Source organism: Rana temporaria, chromosome 5, assembly GCF_905171775.1.
Source record: "Rana temporaria chromosome 5, aRanTem1.1, whole genome shotgun sequence".
Classification (NCBI taxonomy): Eukaryota; Metazoa; Chordata; class Amphibia; order Anura; family Ranidae; genus Rana; species Rana temporaria.
This window is the reverse complement of record NC_053493.1, coordinates 143,609,444-143,627,393: the sequence shown is the minus strand read 5'-3', so window position 1 is coordinate 143,627,393 and position 17,950 is coordinate 143,609,444. Positions and strand designations below refer to the sequence as shown.

General features: G+C 43.3%; 1 protein-coding gene across 1 annotated transcript in view; it reads right to left on the bottom strand.

Moving 5' to 3' along the window:
• Positions 1-17,195, bottom strand: part of VPS41 (VPS41 subunit of HOPS complex) — a 377,598-nt gene extending 360,403 nt beyond the window's left edge. The window contains exon 1 of the mRNA XM_040353190.1: positions 17,101-17,195. Within this exon, the coding sequence (XP_040209124.1) occupies positions 17,101-17,139 (39 nt within the window). The 5' untranslated portion in view covers positions 17,140-17,195. The remainder of the gene's footprint in view (positions 1-17,100) is intronic.
• Positions 17,196-17,950: the final 755 nt, after the last annotated feature.

The window sequence follows — 17,950 nt, the reverse complement described above, 5'->3', positions numbered from 1 at the left end:
GCATCTAGAAGTGTTAACTGAGCCTAAGCATTACTCTGCAAAATTTGGTAAATGGCTTCTGCTTTGGCATTTACCTAAGCATACTTGTACAGCACTTCTCCCAAATGCCATAACTGCAGAGGAAGAAGCCTTCATCGTTGTGATGGACTCCGAACACCCTGTTGGGTATTTCTGCTAAGAAGCTGCTTCCCAAATCCTGGAACATGAGACCAATGAATCTGGCTATAGAAACCCCAAACCAGACAACACCAGTTTTGGGGTACACCAGAAAAGGAACTGCTTTATTTTTTAGAAACACTGAATTTATACAGCAAACTATCAGATAAGGGCTACTCCCATTATTCCAGACAAAGGTCACCTTACACAGTAGAGCTAGTCCTATTATCATAACAATGACCTCCTTAGACAGTCCGGCTCCCTGGATTAAAGTTGCATAAATAGCCAAAAGCAACTAGTGACCAGCCCTGTCTGGATAACTTAAAGCTGGGGTTCACCCTAAAAACAATTTTCTAACATTACATTGAGCTCAGTCTCGACATTGACAGTATGCCGATTTTTTTTTTTTTCTGTACATACCTCGTAAAGCTATTTTCTTATCCGGCTTCCGGATAGTGAATCCCACGGGAGTGGGCTTTCCTATGCCGCAGTTAGTGATTGACTTGATGACAAAAACTACCCCCCCCCCCAGTTGCATAAGGAGCGTCACGAGTTACCAAAAGAAGCCGAACGTCGAATCGGCGCTATGCGCTATACGGCTTCTTTCGGCAACTTGTGACGCTCCTTATGCGACGGGGGGGGGGGGGTAGTGTTTGTCATCACGTCAATCACTAACTGCTGCATAGAAACGCCCACTCCCACGGGAGGCACTACCCGGAAGCCGGCTAAGAAAATAGCTTTATGAGGTATGTACAGCAAAAAAAAAAAAAAAAAAATCGGCATACTGTCAATGTCGAGACTGAGCTCAATGTAATGTTAGAAAATTGTTTTTAGGGTGAACCCCCGCTTTAAGAACACATTATAACACCATTCTCCTGCAGCCCAAAGTCTGTGACAGGCGTTTACCGGAATACGGCCCTGTACAGCAATTTACTTATTGTGGCAGCTGCATGTGCGATTCGCTGGGCTCCAGAAAATGCTCAGGAACTTACACCTCAGCACACCGGCGCTACTAAGCATTCCAAGTGCATGAAGCCTAACATGTTTTCACCACCCATCTTACCTTTAAAGGCTTTGACCACTGTCATGCATTTTGGTCCACATTCTAGTGCAAACAAACTATTTGGACATTGAGAAAAGCTACTGATTGGAATTTCCTCTCCATTGACAAGCATTTTAATTCAGGTCTAAAGAACAGCATCTTTAAAAATGTACATGTATGCCAATTTTCCAAAAGGATATAGCGTAAAAGTGTAACCTATTTATACATGTGACAAAATCAAGAATAAGCACTTATACAACCAAAAGACCCCGTAAACTTCTACTTTTTAGAGCACATAAAGTATTATTTGAACACAATGTCCTACGCAGTTCCTCAACTAATAAAACTTTGCCATGTAAGCAACTACCAACCCTTCATATTTCCAATGAAAGAAAAGTTGCTGATGTGATGCCTTCTCAAGAGGTCAGCAAAATAAAGATTTACTTACTCTATTTATAGTTATCAAAAGCAATAAAATGTTACATCAAAGGTGCTCATAGTGTGCATAAGCATTTTTAGTCATAGAGTTGACTCTATGGGTAAAAAGTGGCTTCTTAGATACTCATATTAGCATCATGTGACTAGTAAGAGAAAAAAAAATATCGAAATAAAAAAAAAACGCTGCAACAAGATTTTGAAATCTGAAAGTAAAAAAACTGAAGAAACTAAAGATATGTTTTTTTTATAATAAAGCCGTTTTATCCTTTAAAAAAAATATATATATATATATATATATATTTTTTTTTTTTTTTTTTACATGAAACTAGCCTTTTTTATCTATCTTGGTATCAGCATCCAGTAGTCCCCCGCACAACAGTGCTCACACTGCAGATGGAAAGAGCAGCTCTAGATTCAAAACAGGTTCCTTCTATATCCACATATGCTGACAGGAGGAGATACCAGAGTTGATGGCTCATCAAAAACCGACCAACCACCGTGCAGACCTACCTAGTGTAATATCTAAAATAAGTGCGCCAGCAAAAACATGTGTCCCGACATCAAATGCATAAACAAAAAATAAAGGCAATGCAGTGCTACTTCAAACCAATAGTGACCATAAAGTGTTGGTGCAAAATACCCTATATGAAAATTTGTTACATGTGGGCAAAAATGTTTTGTTTATTCAGTTGATGGCTCAGTGTGAAGCCATTCCTCCACTGTCTAATCAGCAAGTTGTGGATGGAAACATAACACCAATGTTCACCTTAAAGGGACTCTACCATTTTCCAAAAGAAGAATCTTCTTATCTGCCCCATGACTGTACCTCCTGTACATCTGCCCCACCTCTGTTCCCCCTGCTTTTCTGCCCCACCTCTGTAACCCCCTACTCCACCAATGTACCTCTTTTCTCCTCTGTCCCAACACTGAAACCCCCTTGCTCATCTTTCCCACCACTGTAACCCTCTTCTCATCTGGCCCACCGCTGAACTCCCTTCTCATCCCTCCCACCACTGTACAGGCATACCCCACTTTACGGACACTCGCTTTATGTATACTCGCGAGTACGGACATATCAGCAAGTGTACGTAAAGTGCCTCACAAGTAAAAATGTTACCGCGCCTTGCAGCCGCAGTAGAAGGAACTGAAGCTCTGAGCATTTAGCTTGTCCTGTTCCAGTGAGCTCTTCCTTTGTGTATCCTGGCTGTCTCCGCACCTCTGGTGACATCACATCCACATGGTGGTTCTTCCGGCTTCCCTGTCAGCCACAGAACATCATCCATCCTCTCCACAGCACCAGTGTCCTTTGTGCATGGCGCAATGTCTGGGGGAAGGATTGAATATCCCCCCCCCTGCATCAGATGAGCCTATTTACATTTTCTTTCTATGAGTTTTCCTCTGACGCCCCCCCCCCTACAGCCCTTGGTGCCCCCACTACAGCCCCTGCCACTCACACTGCAGCCTAGAAGTGAAAAAAGGTATTTCTTCACTTTAAGTACAGTTTTGTTTTACATACATGCTCTGGTCCCATTGTGTACTTAAAAGTAGGGTATGTCTGTACCTCCTGCACATCTTCCCCGCCACTGTACCCCGCCCTGCCACTGTACCCCCTTGAAAGAGAGAAAGAAATAAAGAAAAAAAGAGATAAAGAAAGAGAGAAAGAAAGAGAGAAAAAAAGAGAGAAAGAAAGAGAGAAAGAAAGAGAGAAAGAAAGAAAGAAAGAAAGAAAGAAAGAAAGAAAGAAAGAAAGAAAGAAAGAAAGAAAGAAAGAAAGAAAGAAAGAAAGAAAGAAAGAAAGAAAGAAAGAAAGGCAAACTCGATTCTTTAACGATTAATTGTGTAGCCATAATTTTATTTTTTCTGCCAGCAAGATCCTGTGTATAAACCTCAAAAAATATTAATATTAATGAAGAGTCCTTAGTGATGTATAATGGCTCATAAGACACATCCAAGTACTGCATAACACATTGAACCAAATGTAAATGAGCAAATATAAAACACTACCTATCAAATCACGAATCAATGTATTTTGGCAGTGGGAGTTTGGGTGTAGTTTGTGGCCAGTAAACGGATTGAGGGTCACAAGAAGACTGGTGACCACAAAGTGGTCACAGTGTAGAAGGAGAACAGAAAGCAGGTGCAAGGGTTAAAAAATGTGGCATATATGTAATTAACCGCTTAAGGACCGCCTCCTGCACATATACGTCGGCAGAATGGCACGGAGAGGCATACCAACGTACCTGTACATCCCCTTTAAATGCCTGTCCGTGAGTCGGCCTACGGGTCCCACGGACTCGATCACCGGGGGGATCCCCGCGATCATCTCACGGAGGTATAGAGCGGGGAGATGCTTGTGTAAACAAGCATCTCCCCGCTCTGACTAGTGACAATGACAATGATCTTGGCTCTGTGTACTCAGAGCGGAGATCAGCATCATGTGACTCAGAGCCCATCCCCCCTACAGTAAGAAACACTATGCAGGGAACACTTAGCCCCTACAGCGCCACCTAGTGTTTAACCCCTTTACTGTGAAAATGACACTGGCAGTGAACAGTGCATTTTTATAGCACTGATCACTGTGAAAATGACAATGGTCCCAAAAATTTGTCAAAAGTGTTCGATGTGTCTGCCATAATGTCGCAGTCACGAAAAAAAATCACTGATCTCCGCCATTACTAGTAAAAAAAAAAAAAAAAATTATAAAAATGCTATAAAACTGTCCCCCATTTTGTAAACGTTATAACTTTTGCACAAACCAATCAATAAACGCTTTTACCAAAAATATGTAGAAGAATACGTATCAGCCTAAACTGAGGAAAATAACGTTTTTTTATATATTTTTTGGGGATATTTATTATAGCAAAAAGTAAAAAAATATAGAATTTTTTTCAAAATTTTTATAGTGCAAAAAATAAAAACCACAGAGGTGATCAAATACCACCAAAAGAAAGCTCTATTTGTGGGAAACAAAGGATGTACATTTTGTTCGGGAGCCACGTCGCACGATCGTGCAATTGTCAGTTAAACCGACGCAGTGCCGAATCGCAAAAAAGGGCCAGGTCCTTTACCTGCATAATGGTCCGGGTCTTAAGTGGTTAATAAAGAAATTTACAAAATCTGTCTTTTTTTATACTTTTTTGATGAATGGGTAGGGGTATTATGTAAAGGGGCCAGGTCCTTTACCTGCAAAATGGTCCGGGGCTTAAGTGGTTAAGAACCGTAATGCAGGCTAGGCAGCCCTTGTTTGATTATTATGTGTATTATAAGAGTGTAGTGCACAAAGAACTGGCGATGTGTTGACCTTTTTAAATTTATGCATGTCTTAGTTTCCATACAAATAATATAAGACATTTTATATTGATTGTACAAGGCTGAATTGTATGATCCATAAATTAGGCAAGTGGTCTGCGGACTGGATGTGGCCCTTTGCTTGACTTTATCCATTGGCACCCACTACTGTCAATCACAGCCATTGAGGAGGGCGCGGGGCAGTGAGGCAAAGCTAGGGACGAGCATGCAGGAGCGCCCCAGAGCAAGAAGCTTGCTGTGGGAGCACTCAACAGCAGGGGGGTGCCAGGAGCACTGGAGGGAGACCCATGAAGAGGATTGGGGCTGCTCTGTGCAAAACCATTGTACAGAGCAGGTAAGTGTGACATGTTTGTTATTTAAAAAAAATTGGAACCTTTATAAATCAGTAAAGTAGATGGGGAGTTCTACACAAATAGCCAGATTCAGGTAGGGCGCCGCATCTTTAAGGCGGTGTAGCGTATCGTATTTACACTACGCCGCCTTAAGTCAGAGAGGCAAGTACTGTATTCACAAAGCACTTGCCTCCTTACTTACGGCGGCGTAATGTAAATGGGGCCTGCGTAAGCGCGCCTAATTCAAATGAGGATGGGGGGTGTGTTTTATGGAAATGATTGGTGACCCAACATTATTGACGTTTTTTACGAACGGCGCATGCGCCGTCCGTGTACATATCCCAGTGTGCATTGCTCCAAAGTATGCCGCAAGGACGTATTGGTTTCGACGTGAACATAAATTACGTCCAGACCCATTCACGGACGACTTACGCAAACAACGTAAAATTTTCAAATTTTGACGCGGGAACGACGGCCATACTTAACATTGGCTAGGCCAACTATTTGTTGGAATAACTTTACGCCGGAAAACGCCTTACGTAAACGGCGTATCTTTACTGCGACGGGCGCACGTACGTTCGTCAATCGGCGTATCTAGTCATTTACATATTCTACGCCAAACTCAACGGAAGCGCCACCTAGCGACCAGCGGAAAAATTGCACCCTAAGATGCGACGGCGCAGGCCGTCGTATCTTAGCTAGGTTTAAGTGTATCTCAGTTTGAGCATACACTTAAACTTACGACGGCGCAGATTCAGAGTTACGTTGGCGTATCTACTGATACGCCGGCGTAACTCTTTGTGAATCTGGCTAAAAAGTGTCTCTGATCCAGGCATATTAAAACACTTGTCTTTACAATGTATCTAAAAAATAAAATGTGTAAAAAAAAAAGGCCAGAGGAATAATGTCAGAAAGTTTGTTATTCTTAATTCGTTCTCCCAAGGTTGAAAACCTTACTGCATCATGCAGAATTTTAACACTCATTAAAAAAAAAAAGATAGAAGACGGTGGCCTTCTTGCTTTTCAGTTTATTCCAAACTCATATTATAGGTCTATTCAGGATTCTTAAATAGAGACGTATGTCAGAAAAGGTGCATTAGCGCAAAAGTGCACTTGCCATGTACTTGTCCTATTAAGTAACGTGGTCCATTACATTTAAAAGCTATGAACCTGCTGAATAAAAGTAAATGATTCTCTGACAAAATGCAAGCAGGAGAAAGAGCACACCAAAATGTGCAATATTGCAGCATTTCAAACCCTCCGGGAAAACGCGCACACCCCTAAGGAAAGGATAGCTTAATCTTCACTACAAGTTTTTGTCATTTCCACTTTAAAAAATAAAAATCTATTTCAAGGTCTTAAAATGTTATCTACTTTTGTACAAGAAATAACCTGCCACAATCCTGGAAATGATCAGAAAATCTTAAATACACAAGTGTTTCCAACATCTTCCCTACATGTAATAACAGCTAAAGTATAGCTTATAAACTCATCCTATTTATGGAATTGCGGTATTGGAACCCAGTCACAAGGTCCATCTCACAATCATCACTGTTGGTGATAAAACTTCAAAAATCGGACCCTCTTATGTCTAAAATCATCCTATGTCCACTAGGGGCATAGGATGACTGAGAAATTATATCTTGGACAATGTAATTATTATCCACAATATATCCCAGGATATCTGTAAATATATTTACTGGTTGTTGATTCTGAACTCCACGGGTTAATTGTAAGAGTGACTCTTTCATACTGTTAGATGCCAATGCCCTCGCCTCCAGCCATCTCTCTGTCCTCTCTGCAAATTTACCCTGCTATTGTGTGAAGATGTCCTGTGTTTACACTTATGATAATGTGTATTGTATAGCAGGTGAGAGGAGACGGGACGTCTACCTTGAAAGGTCATATCTCGGAGTCACCTCGTCTGGGTAAATGATTAGTTAATTAGCTCATGTTAATTTATGTTCTGGTTACCTCCTCTTTAAACTGTATATATGTATTCTTGGTTCTATTAAACACTCCATGTTTAGCACACAAACAAGTCTCGTCTCGTTGTGTGTTGAGGGCAGCTGGAATATCTGATATCTATATCCAGACTGATAGGAAGCGGTGTATAACGGAAGCACTCAATCGGAGTGTGGGACGTTCTGTTACGCATACTATCTCTGAAGAGTCATTCGTAGGACTCTAGCTCAAACTGTCCATACACATTACCAGGGCTTGACAAATCTGCTTGGAATCTAGGAGCCAACAAAAAAGTTAGGAGCCAGGAACGCACCCCGTCCCGTCAAGCTTGCGTGCAGAAGCGAACGTATATGTGAGTAGCGCCCGCATATGAAAGCGGTGTTCAAACCACACATGTGAGGTATCACCGCGATTGGTAGAGCGAGAGCAATAATTCTAGCCCTAAAACTCCTCTGTAACTCAAAACATGCAACCTGTAGAATTTTTTAAACAGCGCCTATGGAGATTTTAAACGGTAAAAGTTTGTCGCCATTTCACGAGCGGACGCAATTTTAAAAGCGTGACATGTTGGGTATCAATTTACTCGGCTTAACATTATCTTTCACAATTTAAAAAAAAATGGGCTAACTTTACTGTTGTCTTATTTTTTATTTAAAAAAAGTGTATTTTTTCCCAAAAAAGTGAGCTTGTAAGACCGCTGCGCAAATACGGTGTGACAGAAAGTATTCCACGAGCACCATTTTATTCTCTAGGTTGTTAGAATAAAAATGATATATATATAATGTTTAGGTGTCTTAAGAAAGGGGACAGAGATGGGCAGGCAGTGAAAACAGGTAGGGCCATTAGCATTGCTGGTTGTCTTGTCATACCAACGGCCACCACAAGAGGGCGCCAAATTCCAGAAAGAAGCATAGGACTGCAGAAGGCTGCAAAGCCGTGGCCTCAATTACCGTCCGGCGCGGCCCAGCACTCGATTAAAATTATACAGGTCTACTGAAACTATTTATTTCAGTTAGCTCATCACAGTACATAGTTGCTCATAAATCTGCAGGAGATTGTTCAATTAAATTGTCACAAAATTACTTATTGTAAAATCGTGTAACTGACTTCTGATACCTAAATAGTCACTGTTGGCAGGTTTCACCTATGTAAAAAAGACACCTGTCCACAGAAGAAATCAATCAGATTCCAATCACTTCACCATGGCCTAGACCAAAGAGCTATCCAAGGATGTCAGGAACAAGATTGTAGACCTACACAAGGCTGGAATGGGCTACAAGACCAATGCTAAGCAGCTTGGTGAGAGGCCGACAACAGTTGGTGCAATTATTCGCAAATGGAAGAAACACAAAATAACTGTCACTTTTCTTTGGTCTGGGGCTCCATGTAAGATCTCACCTCTTGGAGTTTCAGGGTTCATGAGAACAGTGAAGAATCAACCCAGAACTACACAAGAGAATCTTGTCAATGATCTCAAGGCAGCTGGGATCATAGTCACCAAAAAACAATTGGTAACACATTACCCCCGTGAAGGACTGAAATCCTGCAGCGCCCGCAAGGTCCCCCTGCTCAAGAAAGCACATGTACAGGCCTGAAATTTGCTAATGAACATCTGAACGATTCAAAGGAGAACTGGGTAAACGTGTTGTGGTCAGATGAGACCAAAATCGAGCTCTTTGGCATCAACTCAAGTCGTCATGTTTGGAGGAGGAATGCTGCCTATGACCCCAAGAACAGCATTCCCACCGTCAAACATGGAGGTGGAAACATTATGCTTTGGGGGTGTTTTCCTGCTAAGGGGCCAGGGCAACTTCACCGCATGGATAGGGCCCTATACCGTCAAAATCTTAAAGTGAGAACCTCCTTCCCTCAGTCAGAGCATTGAAAATGGGTTGTGGATGGGTATTCCAGCATGACAATGACCCAAAGGACATGGCAAGGTAACAAAGGAGTGGCTCAAGAAGAAGCAATCCCATAGAAAATATGTGGAGGGAGCTGAAAGTTTGAGTTACCGAACGTCGGCCTTTGGGGGGGGGGTTAACAACGGGTTCCTGCTCCTTTAAAGCATGTTATATGACACAGTACTTGTCCTGTCATTTAGCCCCATGTAAGACCTAAAAAAAATGGCTGATCCTGCCAGTTTCTCCCCACCCCTCTGTAAACTGACCACGGTGTATCATGGCTGCTGAGCCCTGACACTGTGGTCAATTTACGTGCCTCCATCAGCAGCACCCTCCTGTGTCCTCATCCTCCTCCCCCATCCCCTCTCTGTCTGTCTGTCTGTGAGCCCCCCCCCCCCCCCCCCCCGCTGCTCTCATAACACTAACATGTATACTTAATCAGCACTGCCTCCTATTGTAGTGTCCCCTCTGAGTGGCTTAACAGCCACTTTAATGACTTGGGAGAGGATCTGCAAAAGAGGAGTGCGACAAAATCCATCCTGAGATTCCTGAGATGTGTGCAAACCTGGTGGCCAACTACAAGAAACGTCTGACCTCCAATTGCCAACAAGGGTTTTGACACCAAGTCATGTTTTGCAAAGGGGGTCAAATATTATTTTGCTCATTAAAGGGGAGTTCCACCCACAATTTCACTTTTTAAATATAAATACCCCTGTAATACACAAGCTTAATGTATTCTAGTAAAGTTAGTCTGTAAACTAAGGTCCGTTCTGTTAGGTTGTTACAGCATTTAGATAGTTTATAATCTATAAATAGACCGTGCCCATCTCAAGTGTGGGCATCATGAAGCCAGACTGTATGACTTCCTGGATTTCAGCTTTGCATATCTCACACATGCTCAGTGCTGCACAAGCAATGTAATAGGTTTCAGTCAGGTTTGCAAGGACTACTGGGAAACATGATGCCTATCCCAGAAACCCTTGCAAATAGCCTTGTGACTTAATAGCCTAGGCTAATAAGGAGGAGGAAGTAATGAAGGATTACAAAATAAAGGTATTTACAAGCAACTAATTAAATAAAAATTGTCCATTCTGAACACTATGAGATTAGGGCATGCAGCACAGACAAACATAAAAAAATGGGTGGAACTCCACTTTAATGCTTAAAGCGGTAGTTCACCCACCCCCGACACATTTTACCATCGAGACAGGCATTGTAGCGCGAGCTACAGTATGCCTGTCCCGATTTTTTTAACCCCGTACTCACCTTGTAGTCGTCCATCGTAGATTCCGCCTCCCGCGGGGAATGGGCGTGCCTATGGAGAGGGAGGATGATTGACGGCCGGCCCTGGCACGTCACTCTCCCCGAAGACAGCCGGAGTAGGTCTCGGCTCTTCACGGCGCCTGCGCACAGGCTATGCGCACGCGCCGTGAAGACCAAGCCTATTTCGGCTATTTCCGGAGAAGCGTGACGCGCCAGAGCCGGCCGTCAATCATCCTCCGTCTCCATAGGCACGCCCATTCCCCGGAATCTTCGATGGACGACTACAAGGTGAGTACGGTGGTAAAAAATTCGGGACATGCATACTGTAGCTCGCGCTACAATGCCTGATTTTAAGGTAAAATAAAAAAAAATAAAAATTTCCCGTCGATAGGGTGAACCCCCGCTTTAACCACAAAATGTTACCCCCTTAATGACCAGGCCATTTTTACGAAATGGAACTGCATCGTTTTAACTGACAATTGCGATGATGTACCCACGCATCCTTTTTTCCCCACAAATAGAGCTCTCTTTTGGTGGTATTGAATCACCTCTGGGGGTTTTATTTTTTTGGGCAAAAAAAAAAAAAAGCCTGACAATTTTGAAAAAAAATAAAATAATGTGTTTTACTTTCTGCTATAAATATCCCAAAAAAAGTTATAGCATCCACAAAATAGGGAATAGAGTTATGGCATTTTTATTTATTTTTTTCACTAGTAATGGTGGTGATCAGCGATTTTTAGTGGGACTGTGACATTGGGACGGACAGATCGGACACTTTTGACACTTTTTGGGGGACCAGTGACATTTATACAGAAATCAGTGCTACAAAAATGCACTGATTACCGTATAAATGACACTGGCAGGAAAGGGGTTTACACTTCGGGGCAATCAAGGGGTTAAGTGTTCTTTAGTGAGGCGTTTCTAACTGTGGAGGGAGTAAACTGACTCCCTGTTCCTAATCACTAGAAACAGACAATCTCTCTCTCTCTCTACTCCCCTGACAGAATGGGGATCTGTTTGTTTACACTGACAGATCCCCATTCTGCCTCTCTGAGGAGTGATCGTGGATGGCTGGCGGCCACCAACGACACGCCCACTATAGCTCTTAAAAGGAACCGCAGTACTGGTACAACGATTTGCGCAATAGAGCTGACCCGCCGCCAGCGGCAGCTGGTCAGCAAGTGGTTAAAGTGACTCTAAAAAAAGGACATTTTTTTTTTTTTTTAAATAACAAACATGTTATACTTACCTGCTCTGTACAGTGGTTTTGCACAGAACAGCCCTGATCCTCTTCTTTTTGGGTCCCCTGCCAACGGGCCCAGCTCCTCCCCCCTGACGAGTGCCCCCAAAACGGCAAGCCTTTTGCTATGGGGGGGGGGGGGCACTCGAGCAGGTTCATTTCCGAACTGTGCTCTGTGTCCTTCACGCTCTCCTCATTGGCTCACTGGCTGTGATTGACATCAGCAGGAGCCAATGGCTACCATGGTTGTGTGCACCAAGGAGGGGAGATAGAGACGCTTCTCTCATGCATATCACTGGATCGAGATGGGGCTCAGGTAAGTATAAGAGGGGGGGGCAGGAGGTTTTTTTTTATCTTAAAGTGTTCCTGAAACTTGTAAAATTCAGTTTAAAATAGAAAAGGCAAATTATATTTTTTATATATATATATATATATATATATATATATATATATATATATATATATATATATATATATACACACACACACACACACACACATACAGTATCTCACAAAAGTGAGTACACCCCTCACATTTTTGTAAATATTTTATTATATCTTTTCATGTGACAACACTGAAGAAATGACACTTTGCTACAATGTAAAGTAGTGAGTGTACAGCTTGTATAACAGTGTAAATTTGCTGTCCCCTCAAAATAACTCAACACACAGCCATTAATGTCTAAACCGCTGGCAACAAAAATGATTACACCCCCTAAGTGAAAATGTCCAAATTGGGCCCAAAGTGTCAATATTTTGTGTGGCCATCATTATTTTCCAGCACTGCCCTAACCCTCTTGGTCATGGAGTTCATCAGGGCTTCACAGGTTTCCACTGGATTCCTCTTCCACTCCTCCATGATGACATCACAGAGCTGGTGGATGTTAGAGACCTTGCATTTCTCCACCTTCCGTTTGAGAATGCCCCACAGACACTCAATAGGATTTAGGTCTGGAGACATGCTTGGCCAGTCTATCACCTTTACCCTCAGCTTCTTTAGCAAAGCAGTGGTCATATTGAAGGTGTGTTTGGGGTCATTATCATGTTGGAATACGGCCCTGCCGCCCAGTCTCCGAAGGGAGGGGATCATGCTCTGCTTCAGTATGTCACAGTACATGTTGGCATTCATGGTTCCCTCAATGAACTGTAGCTCCCCAGTGCTGGCAGCACTCATGCACCCCCAGACCATGACACTCCCACCACCATGCTTGACTGTAGGCAAGACACACTTGCCTTTGTATTCCTCACCTGGTTACCACCACACACGCTTGACACCATCTGACCCAAATGCATGTATCTTGGTCTCAGACCACAGGACATGGTACCAGTAATCCATGTCTTTAGTCTACTTGTCTTCAGCAAACTGTTTGCAGGCTTTCTTGTGTATCATCTTTAGAAGAGGCTTCCTTCTGGGACGACAGCCATGCAGACCAATTTGATGCAGTGTGCGACGTATGGTCTGAGCACTGACAGGCTGACCCCCCCTTCAACCTCTGCAGCAATACTGGCAGCACTCATATGTCCATTTCCCAAAGACAACCTCTGGATATGATGCTCAGCATGTGCACTCAACTTCTTTGGTGGACCATGGTAAGGCCTGGTAAGGCCTGAGTGGAACCTGTCCTGTTAAACCGCTGTATGGTCTTGGCCACCGTGCTGCAGCTCAGTTTCAGGGTTATGGCAATCTTCTTATAGCCTAGGGCATCTTTATGTAAAGCAACAACTCTTTTTTTCAGATCCTCAGAGAGTTCTTTGCCATGAGGTGACATGTTGAACTTCCAGTGACCAGTATGAGAGCGTGAGAGCGATAACACCAAATTAAACACACCTTCTTCCCATTCACACCTGAGACCTTGTAATACTAACGAATCACATGACGCCGGGGAGGGAAAATGGCTAATTGGGCCCAATTTGGACATTTTCACTTCACAGGGATGTACTCACTTTTGTTGCCAGTGGTTTAGACATTAATGGCTGTCCAGATATATTGCAACAGGGCAGCCCTCCTGCGATAAATCAAGTACCTGTGTCGGTGACCCGATTGTGATTGGACACCCGCCAATTGTTCTGAGTAGAGGCAGAACGGCAGTCTGCCTATATAAACAAGGCAGATTGTCGTTCTGTGAGAGGGGAAGATGGAGATCTTGCGTTTCTGCTAAGCAGGAACATGGATCTTTGTTTTCCCCCAGTCAAAGCATTCCCCACACAGTTGGTAAGCACCCCCAGGGAACACATTTAACCATTTGGTCGCCCCTGTTGTTAACCCCCTTCCCTGCCAGTGTCATTGGTACAGTGACAGTGCATTTTTTTTAGCATTGATCACTGCATTAGTGTCACTGGTCCCCAAAAGTGTCAGTTAGGTGTCCAATTTGTCCGCTGCAATGTTGCAGTTCCACAATAAAAAAAATAGAAATAAAATTGCAGTCCGCCTCCATTACTAGTAAAAAAAAAAAAAGGGGTATAAATAAAAATTCCACAAATCTATCCCGTAGTTTGTATATGCTGTAACTTTTCCTAAATATCAATAAATATACACTTATTGGGATTTTTATTTTTTACCAAAAATATGTAGCAAAATACATATTGATATAAATTGATGAAGAATTTTTTTTATTGGGTGTGTTTTATAGCAGAAAGCAAAACATATATATTTTCTTTTTCAAAACTGTCAGGTTTTTATTTGTTAGCGCAAAAAATAAAAACCGCAGAGGTGATCAAATACCACCAAAAGAAAGCTCTATTTGTGGGGAAAAAAAACATTAATTTTATTTGGGTACAACGTAGCACAACCGCGCAATTGTCAGTAAGGGCTCTTTCACACGGGCGGACCGTATGTCTGTTTTTCATCCATCCGTGTACGGATGAAAAACGGATATACATTGGTCCCTATGAGATTGCGGGTGACAGAGGATGAACATCCGCAGACACTTGATCTCACCCGGTTCCGCAATCCTCCGATTCTGCAGACGGCGGAAAACCCTATTTTTCCATCCATCTGCAGATTGGATCGGGTAAACACGGACAGACGGTCCGTGTTCATCCGATCCCCCCATAGGGAAGAGCGGAGATCTGACAGGGCAATCCCTGCACAGTGTGCAGGGACCACCCTGTCATCCGCCGGCTCAGCAGGGATCAACGGAGTGATCCCCACTGAGCAAGCGGAGGTTCAGGGGGCGGATCATCACAGATCCATCCCGTGTGAAAGAGGCCTAGTTTACACTTGCTTCAAAACAAGGCTTCGGACACGCTCTGTTAAAGCTCTCTGAATGCAAGTCAACGCCCCTGTCACTAAATAAAATGGTTAGCTTACAGTCCTGTGATGAGGCTTCCAACGAGCTTTGCCATAGAGTTCTATGGAGGATTTGAAGTATGGATCGACCGATCTAGTTTCTTCAGTGCCGATACGATACCAATATTTCGGCCAACTCTCCTGCCGATAGCCGATATTTTGCACATTTAAAATATTTTACACTGTAATTTTACATTTTTTTAGTACCGTTATTGCTGTCACAAGAAATGTAAACATCCCTTGTGACAGTAATAGGTACTCTTTATAGAGAGATCGGGAGTCTACAAGACCCCAAACCCCTCTTCTGCACTTCAAAGGATTCAAAACGTCAAGATCAGAGTTTTTGAATACTTTATTCTTTAAAACTGGCACCTTTCAGATGCCAATAATCCAGGAAGTGCTGTCACGCTCGCTTCCGTACTAGATCCGAAACCCGAACGAAGCATCGGCTTTGTTTGGCCAGCCAGCTGGTTGTTCGCCGGACCCCCCCCCCCCCGGTGAGACAGGAGAGCCTGAGCGAGCAGTGGAGGCGGCATATTCAAAGCAACATACCTGTACGTTGCTTTGCCTGCCTGTGCCATTCTGCCGACGTATATGTACGTGAGGCAGTCAACAAGTGGTTAACAAAGCGTGTCGGAAGTCTTAAGCCAAAGAAAGTGTAAATGAGCCCTTAACCACTTCAATACGGGGCATTTTCACCCCCTTCCTGCCCAGGCCCAATTTCAGCTTTCAGCACTGTAACATTTTGAATGACAATTGCGCAGTCAAGCAACACTGTACCCGAATTTTTAAAATCCCCCCCACACACAAATAGAGCTTTCTTTCGGTGTTTTTTGATCACCTCTGCGGTTTTTATTTTTTGCGCTATAAACAAAAAAGAGCGACAATTTTGAAAAAAAATAAAAAATTTAACTTTTTGCTATCCCACTAAAAAAAAAAAATCGCAATAAGCATTTATTGATTGGTTTGCGCAAAAGTTATAGCGTCTACAAAATAGGGGATAGATTTATGTCATTTTTATTATGATTTTTTTTTTTACTAGTAATGGTCTGTAATATTGCAGCGGACACATCGGACACTTTTGACACTATTTTGGGGCCATTGACTTTTCGACCCCTTTCACACTGAGGGTGTATTGTAGGCGCTTTAGCGTTAAAAATAGCGCCTGCAATCCGCCCTTAAAAAGCTGTTTAATTGTCTCCAGTGTGAAACACTGGAGCGTTGCACTAGCTGTCTAGCAGGACGGTAAAAAAAGTCCTGCTAGCCGCATCTTTGGGGCATGGAAGGATCGGTGTGTATACTGCTTCTCCACCGCTGCTGCCCATTGAAATCAATGGGACACCGCGGCTATACCGCCCGCAATGCGCTGCTTCAGGCGGTTTTAACCCTTTCAGGGGGATAAATGCGCCCTGCTAGCTGCCGAAATGAGCAAATGCACTGATTACTTTATAAGACCCCTTTTACACTGGAGGCGTTTTTCAGGCGCTTTAACGCAAAAAAATAGCGCCTGTAAAGTGCCTGAAAAAAGCCTCAGCTGCAAACCCAATGTAAAAGCCAGAGTGTTTTCACACTGGGTCGTTGCACTGGCAGGGCGTCAAGAAAGGCGGGCGGGAAGTCAAGGACGTCATATGACGCCCGCCCGGAGGGACAGAGTGTTCCTGCGGACATCATATGACAATGTGCAGTAGGGAAGTGTTTTTTAAAGTAACACATTGCTGTATTGCAAGAAATGGCCTGTTTATTAAGGGGTGGTAAAACTTCTGGGGCTGAATAGGTTAAAAACGGCACCTCAAAAGCGCCAGTAAAGCTCTGCAAAAGCGCTCAGCATTTTACTGACAGGTTTGAAGCGAACCCGTGAGAAAGGGGCCTTGGACAGTACCTTTTACAGAGGTCTATACACTAAACCTAAAAGAGGGATGGGGGAGGGGGGCTTTGGTTACAAATGAGGGATAAAAACACAAAAACACACAAGCTCCTCCTGTAATATACTACATATGATGGATACTCTACCATTTATTTATTGCCTGAGATCTATGTGATCAGCTGTCTGCAGGCACCTGCTACAAATCCAGCCATCGTCCTATACTAGAGGACACTCCCGAGCCTGTATTATTCCTTTGCACACAGGCACAGAAAGCGGTATGTATAGGAGAACATCAGCTAACCTGCTCTGCAGATCCAAGGAATCCCTGCGTTTCAGCCATGATCAGGAAGAAGTCAATCACATGACCTACACTGAACTACACTACCCGGCATGCTTAGTACTCAAATCTTTGTAACTTTATTTTCTTGCTGAGAAATACATTCTATCGAGCGAATCGAAAGAGGAAGCGAGGCACCAACCAATGAGCTCGTATACACACATAGCCCCGCCCACTCCAGAAGGCTCAGCTGTCTGTGGAGCTCGTGTGACTGTGTGCAATGACAGTGACAGCAGCTATGTCGTACATGAGGACTGAGGATAGGAAGAAATAGCTTTTCAGTGTCTGTCCTTTCAGGACAAACTAACCATACAAAAAGAGGCAGGCGTGTTAGGCTGAGCTGTATTTACACAACACATTGGGGGAGATTTACTAACACTGGTGCAGCTGTGCATGGTAGCCAGTCAGCTTTCAACTTCAGCTTGTTTACTTAAGGTTTGGCAATAAGACCTGGAAGCTGATTGGTTTCTAAGCATCTGATTTTGCACTCTCCAGCTTTAGTAAATAATAAGTAAACAATGTCAGTCAGTTATGTTTTTTTTATTTGAGATACTTACAGGTCCCATGCACACTGGGCTAATAAAAGCACCACGTTTAGTGCCAGGCACACCAAAACATGAGGCTGGAAACCCGTGTTTCATGTGCAGCGTTTCAAAAGCACTTGGTGTGCGATCGCAAAAGCAGTGCCTTTGCCTGCACCGGATCGCACAGTACCACGCAATCCAGTTGCAGTGCATTTCTCAAAGTACTACATGCACTACTTTTGATGCGATCCTGTGCAATTTCAGCCCATTTAAATGAATGGGCTGAAAAT